General features: G+C 36.6%; 1 protein-coding gene across 1 annotated transcript; it reads left to right on the top strand.

The window, feature by feature from the left end:
* The first annotated feature begins 1,845 nt into the window (after window positions 1-1,845).
* LOC139729613 (uncharacterized) lies at window positions 1,846-18,004 on the top strand. Its single transcript, XM_071640540.1, has 2 exons — window positions 1,846-2,262; window positions 17,213-18,004. Exons 1-2 carry the CDS (start codon window positions 1,970-1,972, stop codon window positions 17,847-17,849), a joined length of 930 nt encoding a protein of 309 aa, XP_071496641.1. The 5' UTR covers window positions 1,846-1,969; the 3' UTR covers window positions 17,850-18,004.
* The last annotated feature ends 4,476 nt before the right edge of the window (window positions 18,005-22,480 follow it).

Raw genomic sequence — 22,480 nt, 5'->3', positions numbered from 1 at the left:
TTCGTTATTTCGTATGTTCGTCATGCTGACAATGTCATAAGGTTCTTCAGTTGAAAAATCGTTCAACTTTCGTTATGCTGAATATTTATGATTACGAATAAGCAATGACGTCAGTTCTTTATTTCGAAAAAAAAACCAAGTATTGTGGTTTTAGTGTCAAAATAGAGTGTCATTATTGTTGTTGGGATCGTATTATTGCGGAACAAAAAAAAAATATTTTATCCTCCTCCTATGTACCACCCGGGTGGTAGCTGTATGACAGTATGAATAATAAACATAGAAATAAAGGGTAAGGTTCAATACCACGGTGGAGGCAACTGCTCCATAGGTGACAAATTTTAGAGTGATTGTATAGTACAATTAGTCCCGCATACTTCGAATTAGTGAGGACTGAATAAAATGTTTCGACTTAAACCAAATTTCAGGGACAGCGTACATAGACTTTGCTTTGTACTATTCGACGTTTGTACTTTTTTTTTTTTATAATCAATGCTCGGAATGTTATGAAATGCCGATTGTTTGCCTGTTTGTCATAGTTGTAAGGTAGCTATAGACTGTGAATGAATGGAGTGGAATGGAAATAAAATGTCATCATTTCCATACACAATCTTATCGTTCTGGTGGAAGACCACTACATTCCTGAATAAACGAACAAAAACGAAAAACCAGACTCATGACAAGAGTGCTCTAGACAGACTCCATATCGTCGTCATCTGTTCAGGCTTTTTATAGACATGCTCTCATCATAATCATTTTTTTCTCTGGTAATTTTATAACCTACTATAGCTGGTGTGACCTGGATTTTACTCCCAGTTTTCACACTGATAAATGATATTTTCTGAAATAAACCTAATAATATCTGTTTTGCGAACCATTTGGAATATCACCAAACCAGGATATTACAACCAATTACCAGTTAGAATTGGTCTTACTTGAGTCAACCATCATTCCGAAAATTTCCAAAACTTTCCAATATTGACCTTTATTCTTTTTGTAGTCACCACTAATATGTAATTTTAAGATGAAAATATTAACGTTCTTTCCATAACGATCACTCTGAGTTATAGCAAATGTTCAGATATGGTTTCAATGTAATAAACTTTCATAAAAAATAAGTAAAGATTGTCTAATTTATTTTCGAAATTCGTACGCTACACCTGTGAATAGTGATAGTTCGGTTATTTTTAAGTGTACTTTGACAAGTGTTTGATAACGTGCTGAGGGACAATTGCGTTGCAGATAATTATAACATTGTGATTCTGAAATAAATCAAATGGCAGCACTAAAATTGCAAGGAGTAAAAGTGACATGGAAAAACCTAATGTAAATATTTGTTTCATGGGTAGCAGAAATCCAAGACACACACGCACAAACATACACACATTCATATATGCGCGTATATCTTTATATAAACGTTATATTTGCTCTACGTATTGACAGTTCTAGAAACAGTAATAATAATTTGAAGTGAGCACACTTTAGTCGCTGGGTGACCTTTGCACTGAAGTCACAGTTGCTATTGTAAACTTCGCAGTGGCAGTCTAAAATTGCGACGTTGGACTGGCAATGTGAATTAGCCTTTAAACGCCGTACCGTTAATATCACTGTAAAACTTCATTCAAAATCACTTTCATCCATGACGAAGGGGGAGGCCCCGGAAATTTGAATTAAAATCAAGGCAATAGGCACTCCTCTATTGAGACATCATTACTATATATACATATATATATATATATATATATATATATATATATATATATAATCTCAGATGTGAAGAAATCATAGGTTTATCTACCACTGTAATGTCCGAATCAAAGTTGAAGACGGAAAGTAAATATTTGGACTAGAACCCTGAATCCAAATGTGATCAGAACGATCAAAGGCCATTTGGCAAACAACTCGGTGAACAAACTTGATTACTGAATAGTCCCACTTTCGTGGTACAAATGCAATATCTTTCTACATCGCAATGTCTCATGTAACGAATGACCATCCTTGCCGACAAAGCGGAGGCCGGGCGATTCTGTGGATGACACCCAGATCGATTTCGACTGCTTTCACGAAATGTATGTCTTGGATTCCAGGCTGCGAGGTGTGGATGGAACCGTTCGGCCTCAGCCAGATAGGCTTGAGGGAACTAAAAAAGTTTGGGGTCACAGACGTTCCCATGAATTATACTGGCCACAAGAAGGAGTTCAAGATTGCTGCCGAGGCACTAGAGAGCTACTTGCCCGGGGCCACCTTTTTTCCAGATAGATTACCGTAAGTTTACCAAGCGTCCTTAAATCTCTTCGTTACCACGACATATCAACGAGGAAATTTTGAATTATGACAAGTAGTTAACTTTGGACTAAAGAAAAATAAATAAAAACAATTAGTATGTTTTTATGGCATTTTGTAACATTTATATCAAAAGTAACCGAGTTTGATTTCCATGATTAAGTAACATGAGGATGTTGCTTCTTCTTTTGTTTTTCAATTGAGTGATAAAGAGTCAAAGTTATATACAATTTTAATTATAATATGATATCCTTGTAGTACGAATACTAATAGCGATGATCATAAGAGTGATGATAATAATGGTGACAATGATAGTAATAATGATGAATAATATTCTGTTGATTTATGTTTAAGGTGCAGTTGATTCGATTTTATTTAATTTCATTTATTGGTTTCTGTATCATCATTGTACATGCACATTTCATTTCATTTCATTTCATTTATTTCATTTCCAACAACATTTTCATACACAAAATAACGCAACATCAATACAATGTCGTAACAAAGAAAAATAAGTGAAGTTAACAATAATACGCATGAAAAAAAGCAAGAGAATATTGAATCAAAACTAAAGTTGCAGGAAATGGAGGAGACATGCTAAAAAGCTAAGCTTGTATTTTGCAGTCTCCTCGTGGACAAAAAGACTAAATAACATCGAAAGGCAATTAGCTGGACATAAACGGTGCACAACACATACAGTCCTATACAAACAAACAAACAAACAAACAAACACTTTGAAGGCTTCCGTGGTGGTAAAACGTTGCCTTCTACCACCCAAACAAACAAACAAACAAACAGACGGACAAACAAACACAAGCAACCTCTCTTGTAAAGAGAAAGATAGAGAGAGGAAAACAAAACACAGTGAAGGAAAAGTAGGAGAAGAGGAAATTATTTTGAAGGAAGAAACAGAAAGAGACAAGAGGATAGGAAAAGGCGAGAAAGGAGAAGAGATGAAGGGTCTATACCAGCACACGCGAGGTACATGGTGCGATGGATCACCGAGGTATATGTACATAATGTAGGAAGGAATAGATTAAAGAAAAGAATGAGTATAACGAATAAAAAAGGAAGCTCAAAATTAAGGGTAACTAAGATATAACTCATTCAACTATATAGGAATTTATGAACAACTTCTTCGATTTGAATGTAAATGTATTTAAACTTAGAAATTGTTTCATACTATCGAGAGAGTTCCAGAATTTAGGGCCAGTAAAAGAAAATATAGATTTAGCATACATAGTCCTAGTTAATGGCAAATGAAATGAGTTGGATTGCCGGGTAGGATACAGATGAACAGTTCTATTTTTAGTGAACATGGACTCAAACACAAATGGGAGAGAATTATTGATAAGTTTGTACATGAATTGTCCGAGGTGTAGAAAATACAAATCCTTTACCTTTAAAATTTTGTTTTCTTGAAATAACACATCAGTGTGACTTCTCCACGATTCATGGCAAATAATACGAAGAGCTTTCTTCTGTAACAAAAGTAGTCTTTCCAAATGAGAAGAATGTGTGTTTCCCCAGGCGAGTATACCATAATTCAAATAAGGTAAAATCAAAGATGAATATAACATTAAATGTGCATTTTTGGGTAAATAAAATTTAACTTTATTTATAACACCTATATTTCTTGAAATAATACGGCTTATGGAATCAATATGTAAATTCCAAGTGAGTTTACGGTCAATAGTCAAACCTAAAAATTTAATTGAAAAAACTTCTTCAATAACTGTGTCATTCAGATAAACATTCCTTGGCACATTTTCCAAAGAGTTACTAAAAATCATACATTTAGTTTTTTTGATATTTATTGACAATTTATTTGCTCTTATCCATTGAAGTAATTTATCCAATTCAACATTTAAAACATCAATTAACATGTTAGGATCAGAATGTGATAAAAAACATTAGAATCATCAGCAAATAATAGAAAAGAAAGAATACTTGATGAATTCGGCATGTCGTTAATGTAAAGGATAAATAAAAGAGGGCCAAGCAAACTTCCTTGAGGCACTCCACAATTGACATTTTGCATGACTGATGTATGTCTGTTAACATACACAAATTGCTTTCGGCTAGAAAGGTAACTCCTGAACCACTCCAAGGCCTTTACTCGGATACCATAATGTGATAACTTATAAAGGAGTATATTGTGGTCAATGGTATCAAAGGCCTTGGAGTAGTCCAGGAAAACGCCGATTGTATGATGAAACTGATCAATAGCTTTTGAAACTTTATCTAGAAAGGTAAGTATTGCATGGGATGTATTGTGGTTTTGTCGAAAACCAAACTGATAATCAGAAATTATTTTATGAATATCCAAAAACTTTAATAATCTAGAATGAACAACTTTTTCAAGTAATTTTGATATAGAAGTCAACAAAGATATAGGTCGATAGTTACAAACATCTTCCCTATCCCTTTTTTATAAATGGGAATTACTTTAGAAATTTTCATATCCTCAGGGACAACTCCATTACACAAAGACAAATTAAAAACGTGTACCAATGGATCAACAATAAAAGTGATAATATTTTTCAAAAGAACATTGTCAATACTGTCGTGCCCGGCACTTTTCTTGTTTTTCAAATTCTGAGCAATATCTAACAATTCATTTCTCTCTAAAGGAACAAAAAACAATGAGTTAGGATTTCGAGTTTGTAAAAAATCAGAAATATTCTTTTGACTATCCGGAATATTGCGAGCAAGATTATTGCCAATTTGTGAGAAATACTGATTAAAAATGTTTGAAATGGATGTGGCATCATTGATAGTCAAATTATTATGTTTGATTGTGGTAATACATGGTTTCTCCGTATTTTTATTAATAGCTGTATTAATAGTTTTCCACGTATTTTGAATATCATGTTTAAACAAAGATAACTGATTAATAAAATATTTACGTTTCTCACACCGTATTACTTGCGTGAGAACAATCTTATATGAAGTATATTTATGATGAGATTGCTGGCTGCGTTTAATTTTATCAACATAATACAAATTATTCTTACGGTTAATCGATCGCAACAAAGATTTAGATATCCAAGGCAACCTAGGATATCTTTTGTAATTGTTACATTTTTTTCTAATAATGGGAACATGTTTATCCAAAATAGAAATTAACGTTTGCATGAACAAATCATAAGCTACAATGGGATCCTCATTATCATATACATCGGTCCAGTCCACTCTGTTTAACTCGTCTTGTAACCTTACTATATTGTCGGGTGTCATTTTCCGGAAACTTACCATGGGAGGCTTTAAAGAAATTCTACGGTTAATGGGAATACAAGAAAAGATGGGATAATGGTCAGATAAATCTGATAAAATAATTCCGGAGGCAGGTAAAGGGCTAATGTTACAGAATATATTGTCGATAAGTGTTGCAGAATGATTGGTAACACGAGTTGGTTTTGTTATAAGCGGTAAAAAAGACGAGGAAGTCATTATATCCAAAAAAATTTGGGCAGTGTTTAAAGTCTGAAACTTTAACAAATCAACATTAAAATCTCCCATGATAAAACAATCTTTATTATTAAAAGTTCGGTTTGATAATAAGGATTGTACATATTCAAAAAAAAATCATAGATATTAGAATTAGGAGGTCTGTATAATACTGACACAATTATATTCTTTGAATAAGGGACCTTAATTTCAATAACAAGTGATTCAACAATTTCACTCATACAATTCAATTCATCATGAATAACATAATCCAGATTTTGTTTTACATAAAAAGCAACGCCTCCACCCATTCTCTGAGTTCTGCTATTATGTATGAAATCATAACCTGGGAGTGAGAACATAGAAGTGGAACCCTGAGTGGTCCATGTTTCACTAAGACCTATTACATTGTAAAAGGATCCATGAGTGCCATCCATAAATAAGCGAAAATTATCAAAATTATGATTCAAACTCCTTATATTCAGATGCATGAAAGACAAATTATTGTCGCAATCGTTACCTTCAATCAAAGATTTGATATTGTTAATTGAGAAATATTCTGAACTTGGATATTGCTCATTGTTATTCTGACAGAAATTAACGCTATCCTCATAAAAATTAAAAGGTAACTGATAATCTTTACTACAGGGGTCATTAGTTGTCTGTGTTTCCGTGTTGTGTCTGAACATTTCAAAAAACTCACCACTGTTTAATGAATGAAAAGCAAAGTCTTCGACTCGCATCATCTAGGAGTCAGAAGGAAATAGGACGTACTCGGTGCCATCGAGCACCAGTGTGCGTTCGAGCATGCATGGCATAGACCCCAGGAGGATGAGATAAGAGAGAGCATGAAAGAATGTAAGAGGACGAGAAGGAGGAGGAAGGAACAGAAAAAGTGGTAGAAGTAGAAATAAGAAATAAAACGTAAATACCCGAGAATTACAAGAGAGCAAAGGACAAACAGTAGACAAGAACAAGACAAACACCACAAAAAACACATACCTATCGAATCATGACCAAGGTACATTTCCGAAAGGCTTAACCCAGACATTGCTCTCCCTGCCCCCCCCCCCCCCTCCCAGAGAAAAGTATGTCAAAACTGGTCAGGCAAGATAGACTCCGAATAATGTATTTACAATTCTTTTTGTGAGTACAGTAAGTAAGAGCACTGGATGAAAGTTGCCAGTGAACCCATGATACACTTGTATGGGCTAGGCTGAGAGCCTCGTCGCTCCTCCGTCACCCAACACACAAACTTGACGAGAATGCGTTCACTGGTGCATGTATTGTAAACCTTCGGTATGTGACAGTTATTGTTCCATCTCAAACTGAACGACATCAGAGCGATTGTTACCATATCGTTATATTACAGTGCATCTGTGCAGGGGTTCACCGAACCACGCCCCTCTGTCATTGAAATGTCAGTTCACACATCAAATTAACAAAGTCTCATTACGAACACACACTATACAGAGACCTGTCCACTTGTTAATTTCTGAGTTCAATGCCTGTATCAGAGTAACAATGATATACATTTGTATTTCAGGGGCGGATCCAGAAATTTGCAATATTCAAATGGGGCGCACGCGCCCATCCCCAGTTTTCTTTTTTTGTCTTTTGTTTTAACAAAAATTATAAAAAGGGGGGGGGGGTGGGGTGGCGTGCGCCTGGAGCAGTCTTCTCTGGATCCGCTATTGTATCCGGAAGTCATCTTGCCCGTGACATGAGTTGCCCAGTGCTCCTATGGAGCATAGTCAAATAAGATGACATTGTTATAGAAGACAAGAACAAAATTGACTAGCTATTCTCAAGGACCTCGTAATACTATGGAAGACTATTTTCCACAGATGTACATAACATTTTGGTAAAGATGAACATAACATTTTGGTAAAGATGTGCAACTCGAACAACTCGAAGCACAACCAACCGACACAACCGATTGAAATCAAACATTAACGAGTATTTTAAATTCAAATCCACAGTTGTTTTATAACGTAAAAAGTTACTGAATATAACTTATTTATGTTAAAACTACCGAACAGTGTGTGAAAAAACAGCTTTCTCAAAAATCCTTTCAAAGCCTTACTGTATGTCTAGCAATAACAATAATCAAAAAGAAAATCGAGTGCGCTGACATGCCAATCCTTACGCAATAATTCAGAATTAGATGTAGTATATATGCAATGAACGAGTAAAATGAACTGAACCAAGCCTGGAAGTCTCGAGCGCTTGGAGGAAGAATGCTTGGTGCGCTAGGGATATATACACATAAGCAAATTTAGAGTTGTTGTGTCAGGTACACAGAGGTAAGAAGGGAAAAAGCACAAAGTAGTCTGGGTGCCAAAGCCACTTTTTGGGCCTAACCTTGTTTTACCGTCCACCCAATGTTTTTTAATGGTTTTACCCTATTTCGGGGGTGCTGAATCCGAATCCGGATGATGCAACTCTTGCATCCTTGAGGATTTTGAGATATTCAAGATGGCCGCCAAAATGGCCGCCAAAACCGGAAATTCCCACGTATTTCCTTCTAAAAGGTGAGATATTGAAAACAATTGATGGTTTTACCCTATTTCGAGGGCGCTGAATCCGAATCTGGATGATGCAACTCTTGCATCCTTGAGGATTTTGAGATATTCAAGATGGCCGCCAAAATGGCCACCAAAACCGAAAATTCCCACGTATTTCCTTCTAAATGGTGTGAAATTGGAAATAATTGATGATTCTCCCTATGTGGAAGGTGCTGAATCCGAATCTGGATGATGCAACTCATGCATCCATGAAGTTTTTGAGATATTCAAGATGGCCGCCAAAATGGCTCTCAAAATGGCCGCCAATTAAAACCCGAAATTCCCATGTATTTCCTTCTGAATGGTGAGAAATTGAAAACAATTGATGGATCTACCCTATTTGTATGGTGTTAAATCCGAGTCTGGATGATGCAAACCTTGCATCCTTGAGGGTATTGAGATATTCAAGATGGCCGCCAAAATGGCCGCCAATCAAAACCGGAAATATCTATGTATTAGCTTTTAAATGGTGAGAAATAGAAAACATTTGATGGTTTTACTCTATATCGAGGGTGCTGAAACCGAATCTGGATGATGCACCTCGAGATAGTCAAAATGGCCGCCAAAATGGCCGCCGAAACGGAAACTCCAATGTATTTCCTTCTTATAAATGGTGAGAAATTGATAACAATTGATGGTTTTCGTCAATGGCACAGTTTGAACTTGCTGTATATACAGTGAAACTAGCTCTACTGGATATCTTTGAGTTGGTACGATACAAGTGTGCCAACAATAATTAACCCTTCAAGACTACAGATGCGGTTGAATAATTGCAAGATTACACTGTTTCCTCTACATAATGGACAAGTTTTGAACACTAACAATTAATGGACAAGACATGTTCATCTAAATCATATTGTGATAGTGATGTAGAGAAGTGTACTGATATTACCCAACATTACCTGCCTTAATCCATGCGCAGTTTTAATCTCTTTATCCATGAACACTCAAATTGGTTATTTGGTTTATATTGGTGGTCTTGATGACATTGTTGAAGACACGAGTGGGACATTTTTATTGTTATGCTTCAATTTTTTCTTCAATATGATGTAACATTATGTATGTATATATGTATATATAATATATTACAAACACACACTAGCGTGAGGGGACGGACAAATCACAGGTAACGCGCCTTGGAAAAAAAAAACTAAATAAAAATCAAACGACAACATGGAAGGTAATAGTTGATAATCCAGTACTTACGAATATCATAATCGCGCAGAGTGATTTTGAAATAACCCTTATTGATATCTACTATAGTGGTCATGGATGCAACCATTTCCAATGACCTAATCAGAATATGCGACAAGTTTCACAAGAATACGAGGCGAGACTCGTCAGAATACAAGACAAGTTTCAACACCAAATACCAACATGCCATAATTTAATTTTACTCTATTGATAGCCGAAAATGATTAACTTTACATCTATGGAGCAATATTATTGGAGACCACAAGCATTATTTCATAACAATTATGCATAAAGACATTTTCAATCGTATCTTTCTTTGCGTTTGTACGTTTCAGTATGATGTCAATATCACTTCTTCTTTTTTCCAGTACGTGTTAAAGTTCCGTTTGAGACATATCGGAATATCTCAGTATATTACAATACCATTGTGACTGTCATTTTGACTTTCAATCAATTTTGGCTGATTTGACAAATTCGCTCAACTGAGTTGAATTCAAGAATACGAATTATTGCTTTTCACCCTGCATGGGTTTAATCTCCCGCTTCGCGTTGGAGCACAATACTTCACCATTTCAGTATAAGAACATGTTAAGGAGTTTCTGTTCATACAGGACATTATAGATGTCCGAAAACCTTCAAAGACCTTCAGCACCCTCGAAATAGGGTAAGACCATCAATTTATTTGAAGAATTTTACCATTAAGAAAAAATATATTGACATTGGAATTTCTGCCACTTATTTTGGCTGTCATCTTGGATGTCTAAAAACCCTAAAGAATGGACGAATTTCAACAACCAAGTTTCGAGGGTGCTGAATAGGCCTAAAATTTACCAATTTTTGACAGTTATTTTGGCGGTCATCTTGGACATCTCAAAACCCTTAAAAAAAGAACACGAAAGTTGCATCAACCAGGTTCGGATTCAGCACCCTCGAAATAGAGTGAAACCGCCACTTGTTTTCAATTTCACACAATTTAGAAGGTAATATAGGGCTCACATGGAAATTTTCGTTTTTGACGACCATTTAGGGGCCATTCTGGCGGCCATCTTTATTATCTCAAAACCCTCAAGGAAGTAAGAGCTGTATACTGGAGCTTCAAATTCAGCAAACTCAAAATAGTGTAAAACCACCAACTGTTTTATATTTTACACAATTTAGAAGGAAATAGGGGGTCTACATATGAATTTCCGTTTTTCGCGGTCATTTTTGGCGACCATCTTTATCATCTCAAAACCCTTAAGGATGCAAGAGTTGTATCCTGAGCTTAGGATACAGCACACTCAAAATAAGATAAAAACCACCAATTGCTTTCAAATTGTCACCATTTAGAAGGAAATACACGGGAACTTCCGTTTTGGGCGGCCATTTTAACGGCCGTATTGACTATCTCAAAATCTACAACAATGGAGGAGTTGCACCATCTAGATTCTTATTCAGCACCCTCGAAATAGGGTAAAAAAATCAATTGTTTTCAATTTCTCACCATTTAGAAGACGCAAATACGTGGGAATTTTCGGTTTTGGTGGCCATTTTGGCGGCCATCTTGAATATCTCTAAAACTTCATGGATGCAAGAGTTGCGTCATCCAGATTCGGATTCAGCACCCTCGAAATAGGGTAAAACCATCAATTGTTTTCAACATCTCACCTTTTAGAAGGAAATACGTGGGAATTTCCGGTTTTAATTGGCGGCCATTTTGGCGGCCATCTTGAATATCTCTAAAATTTCATGGATGCAAGAGTTGCATCATCCAGATTCGGATTCAGCACCCTCGAAATATGGTAAAACCATCAATTATTTTTAATTTCTCAACATTTAGAAGGAAATACATGGGAATTTCCGGTTTTAATTGGCGGCCATTTTGGCGGCCATCTTGAATATCTAAAAAAAATCCATGGATGCAAGAGTTGCATCATCCAGATTCGGATTCAGCACCTTCCAAATAGGGAGAATCATCAATTCTTTTCAATTTCACACCATTTAGAAAGAAATACGTGGGAATTTTCGGTTTTGGCGGCCATTTTGGCGGCCATCTTGAATATCTCAAAACCCTCAAGGATGCAAGAGTTGCATCATCCGGATTCGGATTCAGCACCCCCGAAATAGGGTAAAACCATCAAAAAACATTGGGTGGACGCTAAAACAAGGTTCAGCCTCTGGCACCCAGACTAAAGTAAGTCCCTTTGCATATTTGCCATGGAACTCATAGGGCAGTGAACTCTCGAATACCGCCTTAACCAAGAAGAAGAAGAAAACAAAATCCAGTGCATTGATCTGAACTGAAAGGCGGTCAGTCTTACGTAATAAGTCGAGATGAGATGTTGAACATAATATGGAGCAATTCGAGACGTCGTTGGGGTGGCAAGACCTCGCATCAACAAAATGTCAAATGTTCAGGAGAGCCAAAATAACATGGCGTCCACAGCACTATGGATAGTGTGAATGGGAAAACCCTTCATGGTGACACGCCGTGATGTCTTCATTTTCGGAGCAAGACAGATGGAACTTAGACCGGACATCCCTAGCCCATGCATTATCCGACCATCAATCCATAAGAGTCATTTTCACCAAAATTTCAGATGCAAGGTCCCGCCATCCCAGCGACGACCCCCCCCCCCCCAAGTCTAAGGCGCATGGAAAGAAAATGCTCGAGCTCGAATCGTCAATATAATACACATTAACCAAATTGGGAATCTATAGTTGTTTTGAATAAAGGCCTATAGAGAGAAAAAAGAGCGATTCTTTTCACGAGTACATGAAAACCACCTTAACCACGACACCCAGTGCACTGTAATGAAAGGCTTACGTAATAAGGGTTTGAACATGAACATCAATGGAAAAAAGGAATAAAGCAGCCATGCCTGAAAATCTCAGGCGAACAAAAAGTGGATACTCGAAGCGCTAAGAATACTCGTAAACAGGGAATTACGTATATAAAGAAGAAAAAAAAAACAACTTGAGGGATTCCTATCTACATTCATGTACATACATAAACATAAGTTGTTCACAGAATATTTTTTCTTCATTGCCTTTGCACAATGTACAGCAAAATCGCACAACAACCATATAACAATGAATAATACAGTGGGGCTACAGCATAAGCGTGGCTTGATTTGCGTGCAGCCCCCGTACATAATACACATCGGAAGGAGAATAGGAGGGAGGGATGACTTGCATAGAGATAGGATAGTTGAAAGGAGAAAGGGAAAGGAGAGGTCTGTCTGCTTTCACTAAAGGTTTATACAAAGTGACTTCACCTGTGTCACTGCATGATTGGCAAGGCATGACAAATTGGGGTTTTTTTTGTGTGTGTGTTTTTTTTACCGAGGTACAGGTGAACAGCTAATACAGTTCATGGCCGGTTGCATGATTACGTAATAAATTAAATGCGTCGATATTTCTGCAAAAGAATTTCACGTGTAATACATTAACAATGACAATGAAATTACTGATATCCAGAAAGCAACATTGTTTTTTTAGAGCTTTCCTAAAAGAGTACATGGACTTTAAACTTCGAATTTCAGAAGGAAGAGAATTCCAAACATCGAGTCCGGTGTGTCTGACAGATTTCAGAGCCATCACTGTTTTAGGATTATATAAATGAAACTATCAGATTGTCTCGTGGGATATGAATGTATGTCCTTGTTTAATTGAAATAGTGAGAAGAAAGAAGATGGCAACTGACCATTATGTAAGCGGAACATAAAGAGTGAGTTTTGCAAAAAAATAATGTCATTTACCTTAAGTGTTTTTAATTCTTCGAATAAAGGATCTGAATGGTCTCGATAACCTGAGTTGGTGCATATACGTATAGCTTTCTTTTGTAGAAGTAATATACTATCAACGTGGCTTTTTGAAGTTGCCCATACAATGTTGCAATATGAAATGTACGATGATATTAACGAAATATATAACATAAATAAAATATTCTGAGGGACATAATACCTTAACTTATGAAGTATACCAACATTACGAGACACTTTATCAGAGATATTTTGCACATGAATGTTTGATTTTATATTTTCATTTATATATATATTCCGAGAAATATGATATTTTCTTTTTGTTCCAGTAACATACCATCCAAAATAATATATAAATGTTGCATTTCATTGTTATGCTTGTTATCATGAAAATACATAAAATTTGTCTTTTTCAAATTGAGTGATAATCTATTACTCTTAAACCATGTAGATAATTTCGGTAATTCAGTATTGAGAGTTCTTGGGAGCGAATGAAGATCAGGATTGGAAAAGATTACATTGTTGTCATCGGTAAACATAATTGCAGTGACTGAGATGAGTTTGAAATATCATTTATATACACTAGAAATAGTAGCGGTCCCAATATGGATCCTTGTGGGACTCCGCATTGTATAGGTAATACTTCAGAGTTAACAGATTCATAGTACACACATTGCTTTCTATTCGACAAGTAATCTTTGAACCATTCAAGTGGAATAACACGAACTCCACAGCACTGCAATTTACGTATGAGGATAGTGTGGTCAAGGGTGTCGAATGCCTTGCTAACGTCCATGAAAACACCGATAACATGTTTTTGTTCAGCTAAGGCAGTCGACACTCTATCGTATAATTGGGCTAGTGCCATATTTGTAGAATGAAATTTCCTGAAACCATAATTGGTCTTGGTTGAGTATATCATATTGTGTTAAAAAAAATCATACAGTCTGTTATTTGATAAACAAGCCTTTCTATTACCTAAGAAATACTAGGAAGAATAGAGATAGGACGGTAATTTGATACAAGAAAGGAGTCATCTTTTTTGTATATTGGAATAACTTTTGCAATTTTACATGCGTTCGGAAATATACCAGTTGAGAGTGACAAGTTACAAATATGTACTAAAGGTGTCATTATACTACCAACAATCTGTTTTAAAAGATACGTGCTCATTTCATCATGACCAATTGTATAACTTGACTTTAATGAATGCACAGTGTCAACAATCTCACTGCAATCTGTTGGTTTAAAAAATACTGAATTATCATTTGACGCACCCAAATACTGCGAGAAATCAGTTTGTGTGGGATCTATTTTTGAAGCTTGACCAGGACCTATATGAACAAAATACTCATTAAAACGACATGCTACATCCTTAGGGTTACAGAGTGTTTGTCCGTCACGCATAAATTGAAATGTTGACACATTCTTTTGCTTACCAATAACATCATTAATAACTTCCCAAGTGGCTGACATACTTCCAGTAGCATTTTTAAAGGCTTCTGTATAATACATCCTACGAGAAAGCCTCATAATTTGTGTCAATTCATTCATATATAATTTGTATCGATTAACATTATCATTTATTATGCGTGTGTATCTGTGCTGGAGTGAGGTGAGTATGCTTAGAGGGGGAAGTGTTGATGTGGTTATACGGGTGAGCGATGAAGGGGTAATGTCTTAAAGGTATGTTGATGAGGTTATACGGGTGAGCGATGAAGGGGTAATGTTTTATAGGTATGGATTATGTACATACATTGATCATGTAGATTTGTAAAGCTTCTGTATGTATGTGTGTACATAGGTATGTAGGCTTTTTGTTGACTCCTGATACATAGGTATGTAGGCTTTTTGTTGACCCCTTAACAATATTTGATTTCATTATTTAATAATTACTGCTGTGACGAGTATACGGACGCAGTTAATGGGTATGTTTTGTATTGTGTATTGTACATACATTTGGTTTTGCTGACCCATTACCAAAAATTGATCTTATAATTATTGCGGGGATGACTATATTTGTGAAGAAGTTACTGTGTATTGTATAGTAGAATAATCAAAAATTGACATGACAGTCCTAAGAATTATTTTGTAATATTTCGATATATGTTTGAAATGTCACGCAGCAAGCAACACAACTAAATGTTGAATAGTAATCAACGATGGATGATGGAATCGCAATAGAATATTGTTTGAAGCAAAAAATATATTAGGATACCGTAAACTATATTTATGTAACATATTTCTTTTCTTGATTGATCGAAAAATTAGTTTTGCTATCCATTGATTTTTTATTTTTCTATTATTTTTTCTTTTAATTGTATGGATATGTCTGTCAAAATAAGAAAGAAATTTATTTCAGAACGTATCATAAGCAATATTTGGGTCTGCGCAAAGTAATACATCATCCCATGTTTCCGTGATTAAATCGTCGTTGAGTAATGATATATTTTCTGATGTGAATTTGCGCTTCTTCTTACTTTCTGTTTGCTTGACATGGGAATATTGTGTGTCGTCATAGATTAAGAATATAGGTAAATGATCAGATATATCACTATACAAAAGACCAGATTTCGAATAATCAGTATCAATACTGGTAAAAAAAAAAATGTTATCAATCAATGTTCATGAGTTAACCGTAATTCACGAGGGCTTATCAATTGTGATATTATAAAAATTTGTTTGCAGAATATTTCAGAGCTTATTCTTAACATTATTTTCTTGATTCAAAAGATCAATATTAAAATCGCCCATCAAATATACATCTTCGTTTTCTTGATTGATCAACTATAATAAAACATCCAAAATTTCCAAAAATAGATTAGGCCTCCTATGTAACAATAATAATTATGTATACAACACAAAGTATTATGTTTCTTCTATCATACATATTAATTTCAACACACATGCAATCAAATTCATTTCCGTTGTATACCAAATCAGGTCTTACTTTAAACGATAACGAGTGTGATAGGAACAGGGCAACTCCACCCCTCGTCCGCATTTTCTATCAGAACGAACAACAGAATATCCATCAATATTATATAAAGGGGGAGATTTATTGTTAAACCATGTTTCTGTAACACCAATAACTGAAAACTTCATATTCATCGCAGACAACAATAATTGCATATTTTCATAATTTCTTTGAAGACTGCGATCATTAACGTGTAATATGCTGAAAAAATATTCATTTTCAGAAAATTCTGAATCAAACTCGTCGGTAAATGATATCGACATTGGAAATTTTTATGTGAATACAAATTAATTTCATCCATATTTTAAATACGAACAACATATGGACCATGGCATGATCATGAATATTTGCTTACGAATTGCTGAAAGCAGACAAGAAGAGAAGGAAGGAATATAGCAAGTCATACAGAGTGTAAGTTGTTTACAAAGTACTCTCGTGAGTAGTTGTCGCATCGGACAATATTGACATGTTTGCGTTGCAGGTCTCATAAATTAATCTTCTTATTTTGTTTTACATGGGACATATCAAATATCATTATACCTTAAAATGAGTTTCTCAAATATCATTATACTTCGTAAATATCAACTGGAGAAGCATTTGCATAAATTTCTTGATTGTGGTGATTTCGTGATTGGGGACACAAAAATTGCCACATATGCCAAATAAGCGTTGCACGTAATTTGTTAAAAAAAAAACCACAAATGATTATTGATCACTATCCATATATTCTTATCAGATTCATACGAATCATATACAGCATCAATTTAGCACTTATCTTTGTAGGTCGTCCTTCACTCAACGTTGAAGGGGATGCCACCAGCCTGTCACCATTGTAACATTTGAGTCTATATACATGTAATTAAAAAAAAAACGACAATACGTACTATGCGACATCGAAGAAATAAAGAATTCACAATTTTGTGACAAAAAAAAAAAAAAAAACCGGTATAAAATCGTGTTTTGTATTTTTTTTTTTATTTGTATCTTTTCATATAATATAGGTTTGAAACTATCAAGAAGGAGTTGGAGGAATCAACCAGTAAATATGTTTTCGTTAAGGATGACAGCTATGCCATGTCCACTGATCAGAGGAGACAATTCATCCCAAAAGGATATCAACACGCCTTCATCATCCGGCATCCTCTGCTCGTCTTCAAGTCTATGAGAAAGGCGTGGTTCGCACAGTACCAAAAAGCCGGTAAGCTGAAGTTCAACGAAACTGATGAAAGTTCCTTCGACTTCCGCCTCTATGCCAAGGAGCAGGGGGTCGATACCCTCTTCCAGCAGCACCAAGAGCTCTGGAAGTACATACGAGATCATGTTAACCCCTCACCCTTTGTCATCGATTCGTCTGCTCTTCTCACCAACCCCGCACCGGTACTTCAAGAGTTCTGTGAATACGTGGGTTTCCCCTACTCCGACTCGCTCCTACATTGGTCAGGATCGTCTGAGGTAGCCAAGTCGTGGAAGTGGCCATGTGATAAGGTCTGTAACATTGAAGCTTTCTTGGATGTGGCCATATACAGCACCCATTTCACCCCACCAGCAGCGGTCCCGGCCTGGGAAGAGGTAACGGACGATGTGCGGGAGCTCGCTGAGAAAGCGATGCCTTACTACGAGGACATGCTTCAGCATTGACCTATTGAGTAGTCAGTAAAAATGTGTTTACTATTCTTCAATTAGCAAACATGTTACGGAAATTTGTAATGACGCAATACATACGATTAGTACATAATTTGATATGAGCACATTTCAAATGTAGGCAAGAATTTAATATGCAACATAAACCTGCCATATTATCACATTACATTTACAAATTATGAGGTGTTACTACGAATGCAGATTTGGTATTGTATACCAGCTGCTTCATTTATCTTTTTTTTTTTTTTTAATAAGTCATTAGATTTTGGGTTTTTTTAGTATTGAGATGACTCATAAATATTAATACACTAGATTGCTGATTTCTGTGCAGGTGCCATATTATTTTATTTCATTGTAATTCAACTATTTTAGTTTAATGGCACATTTTGACAGTTCACGGGCCTCTTGACTTAGAGGACATTGTGTTATCCCCCAGTTGTTCGGAGTCGCAATTTCGTCGTCCGCTTAAAGCTACCTTTGAAGTGATAAAACGTGTCCCTTTACCTTAATATAAAGTCACCTGATATAAAATAATAATTATGTATCCTTACATTTTGATCATGTTCTGTCAGTTTTTTCTCCTTGTGCCTGTATGAATGAGGAATAATGTGTCACAGTACTAGTACATACCCATTATAGACATGCTATATTAACACAATTGACATTATGGTACTGGAATGACGACAGTCACATAGAGATTGTGTTACTTGTTTGTGAACAGACTCAGGACTACGTGTGGAGTCTATGGAGTGCCTTCAAAAAGAGATTGTTTACATACACTGCTTGTAACCCCTACCTACTGTGTCAATATACTTTATTTCATCACAGGTTGATGTTGATCTACAGACCTGACAGAACACGAAATAAATATACGACTAAGGTCATGGTCTCCAGTAACGCTCTTCCTGCTATCGATATGCAGTGATCGAAATTAATGATTGATACTTTCGAGTGTATTTGCGTCGATGGCAAATCATCACAATCTTAAGACAGTGTACCCTCATGCTAACCAAAACGTCTGATATCAAATTCTACATGTTACTACTTTGATATTTTGGAGAAATCGGTATAGCTTTAATGATTTCATTTTTTTTTTTTGCACATTATGTATAGTTTCACACGCGTTCAGAAATGTACGGTATATATTTCATACGTTCTTTATGTATAGACCGATTCTGAGAGGCGATTTGTGTATTATGGCCCTCTATCGGCATGGGCAGCGCCATTACTGCGGTGTTCACGCCTAGGACCTACCTCCCCCCCCCCCCTCCCCCACCCCCTCCCTACATTAGCAAATGATGCACGCGCACGGAATGAAAAACTGATACATTAGTTTAGCCAATAGGCATCTCGTACTGAGTGCGCGAACGCTTTAATGCGCGTACTTCTGCTATTAACAGCCATGTCTACACCTATCCAAAAACTTGTAGTTATACTAACTGCGAGCGCAAAAATTCCTTCCCCTAACCACGACAAAACTTCGATGCCGTTCACACCTACATGCAGTTAGCAAAATCTCGAGGTAAAGCTAACTACGATAGAAAATAAAGGGCGCCTAGTTTGCACATAGGGTTGCACACTATTGAGGAAAAAACTGAGCGTCGTGGTTAACAAAACTCCGTTCACATCTGTCATAGTTTAAGCGCGCTGCCACAGCGCGCTTAAACTACGCGCTTAAACCATGACAACACCCTAAGAAATCTTGTGGTGTTGTCGTGGTGTCTTCGCCTTAAGGTTACGTTTTGTCGTGGTTTTCTAAACTACATGCGTCTACATCTACGCTAACTTGGAGTTTAGTGCCTCGTAGTTTACAAAACCTCGAGGTTTAGAAAACCTTAAGGTAACGGGGCCTAGGTGTGAACCTCACTATTGATGCTGTGTCCTATGCAGTGGTAGCTTCCATGGGTGTAGATGCGGCGTCCATGAAAGGTATGGGCAAGGGCTCCGGAAGTCAAGGACGTGGTGCATCAGGTGGAGGATCTAGGTCTACCAACACCAAGGGAGGAGACACCGCTAGCCCTACAGTGGCTGGAATTGATGATGGGCTGATAGCCAACATAGTCGCCAAGGTTATAGTTGCTATCCAGCCTATCATTGTCCAAGCCGTATCTTCCGCTGTTACCGCTGCAATGAAGACCTTGCTTGAGGAACAGAAGACTTGGAAGGAACAGAATGAGGAAGGAAGGGCTAGTGGGAGAATGAAAAGGTCTGTTCAAATTGGTCATTTCGAAGTAGAACGACTCGAACAATACACAAGGAAGGAGAATGTGAAAATCTACGGTCTGAAGGAGGAGCAGGGTGAAAATACGACAGGAGTGGTGCTAGACCTAGCGAAGCAAATGGGAGTAGACATCAAGGCCACGGATTTGAGCATCTGCCATCGATTGGGCTCAACACCGGCGGACGACCATCAAAGGAAGAAAGCGCGCACCGTCATTGCTCGTTTCACCAGGCGTGAGGCAAAGGCAACCTTCATGCGAGCCAAGAAAGGTCTAAGAAAGAGAGAGGATCTGAAACATGTTTACATCAACGACGACCTCACCCGTCTCAGGAGCAAAGTCGTCCAAGAGATGAGGAAGGACACAGGCATACTACGCGTCTGGACAATCGATGGAAAGATCCATTACATTAGTAAATCCGATGGGAGGCAGAGCATCAGAGTTCTAGATTCGCTGGACAATCTCCATGACATCGGATGGGACGAGGACCGCATCAAGAAGTTGGGGGTTTACCTTGACATCTAGGAACTCGCGGCACATGCCTGCTCCGATGACCATAAATATCATTGCTCATCGATTTCAAGGCTGAAGATTGCAGGGCTAAATGTTTGCGGTATTTCTAAGAAATGTGATTATGGCTTCCTTCAAGATTTTGTCAAAAAGCATGATATCATTTGTCTCAGTGAAACTAAAACCGATTTGAATTATTCTGAGTATTTTCCTGGGTATCAATATGTGACGGCCCAGAAAAGAAACGTCTCTATCCCCCTCAGTGGGACTCATGGGTTAGCAATAATTGTTTCTGAGAGATTCAAGGGCTGTTATGAAATTTTGAATCAGACTCAGTCTGATTCTATTTTGTGGATTAAACTCGACTTTTCTGGATTCTCTATTTTGATTGGCTCAGTGTATATTCCGCATGAAGGGTCAAAGTACTATACTGACGATATTTTTGACATAATCTTAAATGATTGTACGACTCTGCGGGCTAAATACGATCTCCCGTTTTTGTTGGTAGGAGACTTCAATGCCAGAACAGGGATACTTGGTGATTTTCTTACAGTGGAAGATGATATTCAAAATGAAATTGGTTTGTCATTCATATCCGAGAATATAACTGATTCTCAATCTGAACTTGAATTGCTTGGTATTTGTACTAAAAGGTTCAACAATGATCGTCATGTTAATAATAACGGTCATAGATTATTAGATCTTTGCAAAAGTATGGATATACATATAGTGAATGGCATATTCGGTGATGATTTCGGTATTGGTCGTTTAACATGTGGCAGTGCCAGTACTGTTGATTATGCTTTGGCATCTCCCGAAGTGTTCACAAAAATTGAAAATTTCTCCATCGGTACTTTTGATAAATTTCTATCAGACAAACACTGTCCGATTTCACTCGAAATTGTCAATAAATTTGCTCATGCTGTAGAAAGATCTACTGAAAATTATAATGTTTTTAGAACAGACGCAGGTAATTGTAATGATGAAAAGTCAATCAAGATCAAATGGGAGGATAAGAAAAGAAATATATTCGTTCAAAATTTTGATGATGCAGAAATACTTGCATCAATAGATTACATAGAGACACTTGCTAAAGGAAACATCTCTCAAAGTGAAATTGATAAGATCGCTGGTAATCTACAAAATATCTATTTAGATGCTGCAGATGCGTGTAATATGGTTATTGAGTCTAAAGCAAAGAATTTCAAGGCACGCCGAAACAAATTTCATGCAAATTCTTGGTTTGATAAGGAATGTTCTGATGCAAGAAAAGATTTTATACGAGCAAGAAATGTCTTCCGTCGAACTAAAACTGATCACAGTGAGAGTGAAATGAAACGTAAAAGTAAACTGTACAAAAATGTTATCCGTTTAAAGAAGCAAAATCATACCTGGCAATTAAATTCAGCGTTAAGGAATTTAAAAAGTTCTAATCCGAAAGATTATTGGAAACTGATTAATAGGAAGAATAGATACTGTGAAACATCTCAAGAACTATCATCGCATGATTTTTATGATCATTTTAAAAGTTTGGGTAGTGGTAACGTACGATCTTATGATGCTGGTATTGAAGCACTGCTTAATGATATGTCAAATGAAGAATTAGACAGAGAGATTGAAATATCGGAAGTTGTCAATCAAATGAAACGACTTAAGAATAACAAGGCACCAGGCCTTGATTTGATTTTGAATGAACTTCTGAAGAATGGTTCAAAAAATCTGGTCAAGTTGATAACCAAATTGTATAATCTTATATTCGACAGTGGCATTGTCCCAACAGATTGGGTAAACGGTTTGATAAAGCCATTGTATAAAGGGAAGGGCTCACGAGATTGTGTTGACAACTACAGAGGTATTACATTATTGAGCTGTGTTGGGAAGCTATTCACGGCAGTATTA

This window comes from Diadema antillarum, unplaced genomic scaffold (assembly GCF_040938485.1).
Source record: "Diadema antillarum isolate AM-2024a unplaced genomic scaffold, OU_Dant_1.0 seq00000248_RagTag, whole genome shotgun sequence".
NCBI classification, from domain to species: domain Eukaryota; kingdom Metazoa; phylum Echinodermata; class Echinoidea; order Diadematoida; family Diadematidae; genus Diadema; species Diadema antillarum.
Note: the sequence above shows the minus strand (reverse complement) of the source record. Positions and strands in the feature narration are given on the sequence as shown.

Excerpts from the sequence above, each read along its gene's own strand:
- LOC139729613 (XM_071640540.1), top strand. The coding sequence starts at position 1,970 with ATGTCTCATGTAACGAATGACCATCCTTGCCGACAAAGCGGAGGCCGG. Across the intron at positions 2,263-17,212 it reads TTTTTTCCAGATAGATTACC|GTTTGAAACTATCAAGAAGG; the intron begins GTAAGTTTACCA and ends CATATAATATAG.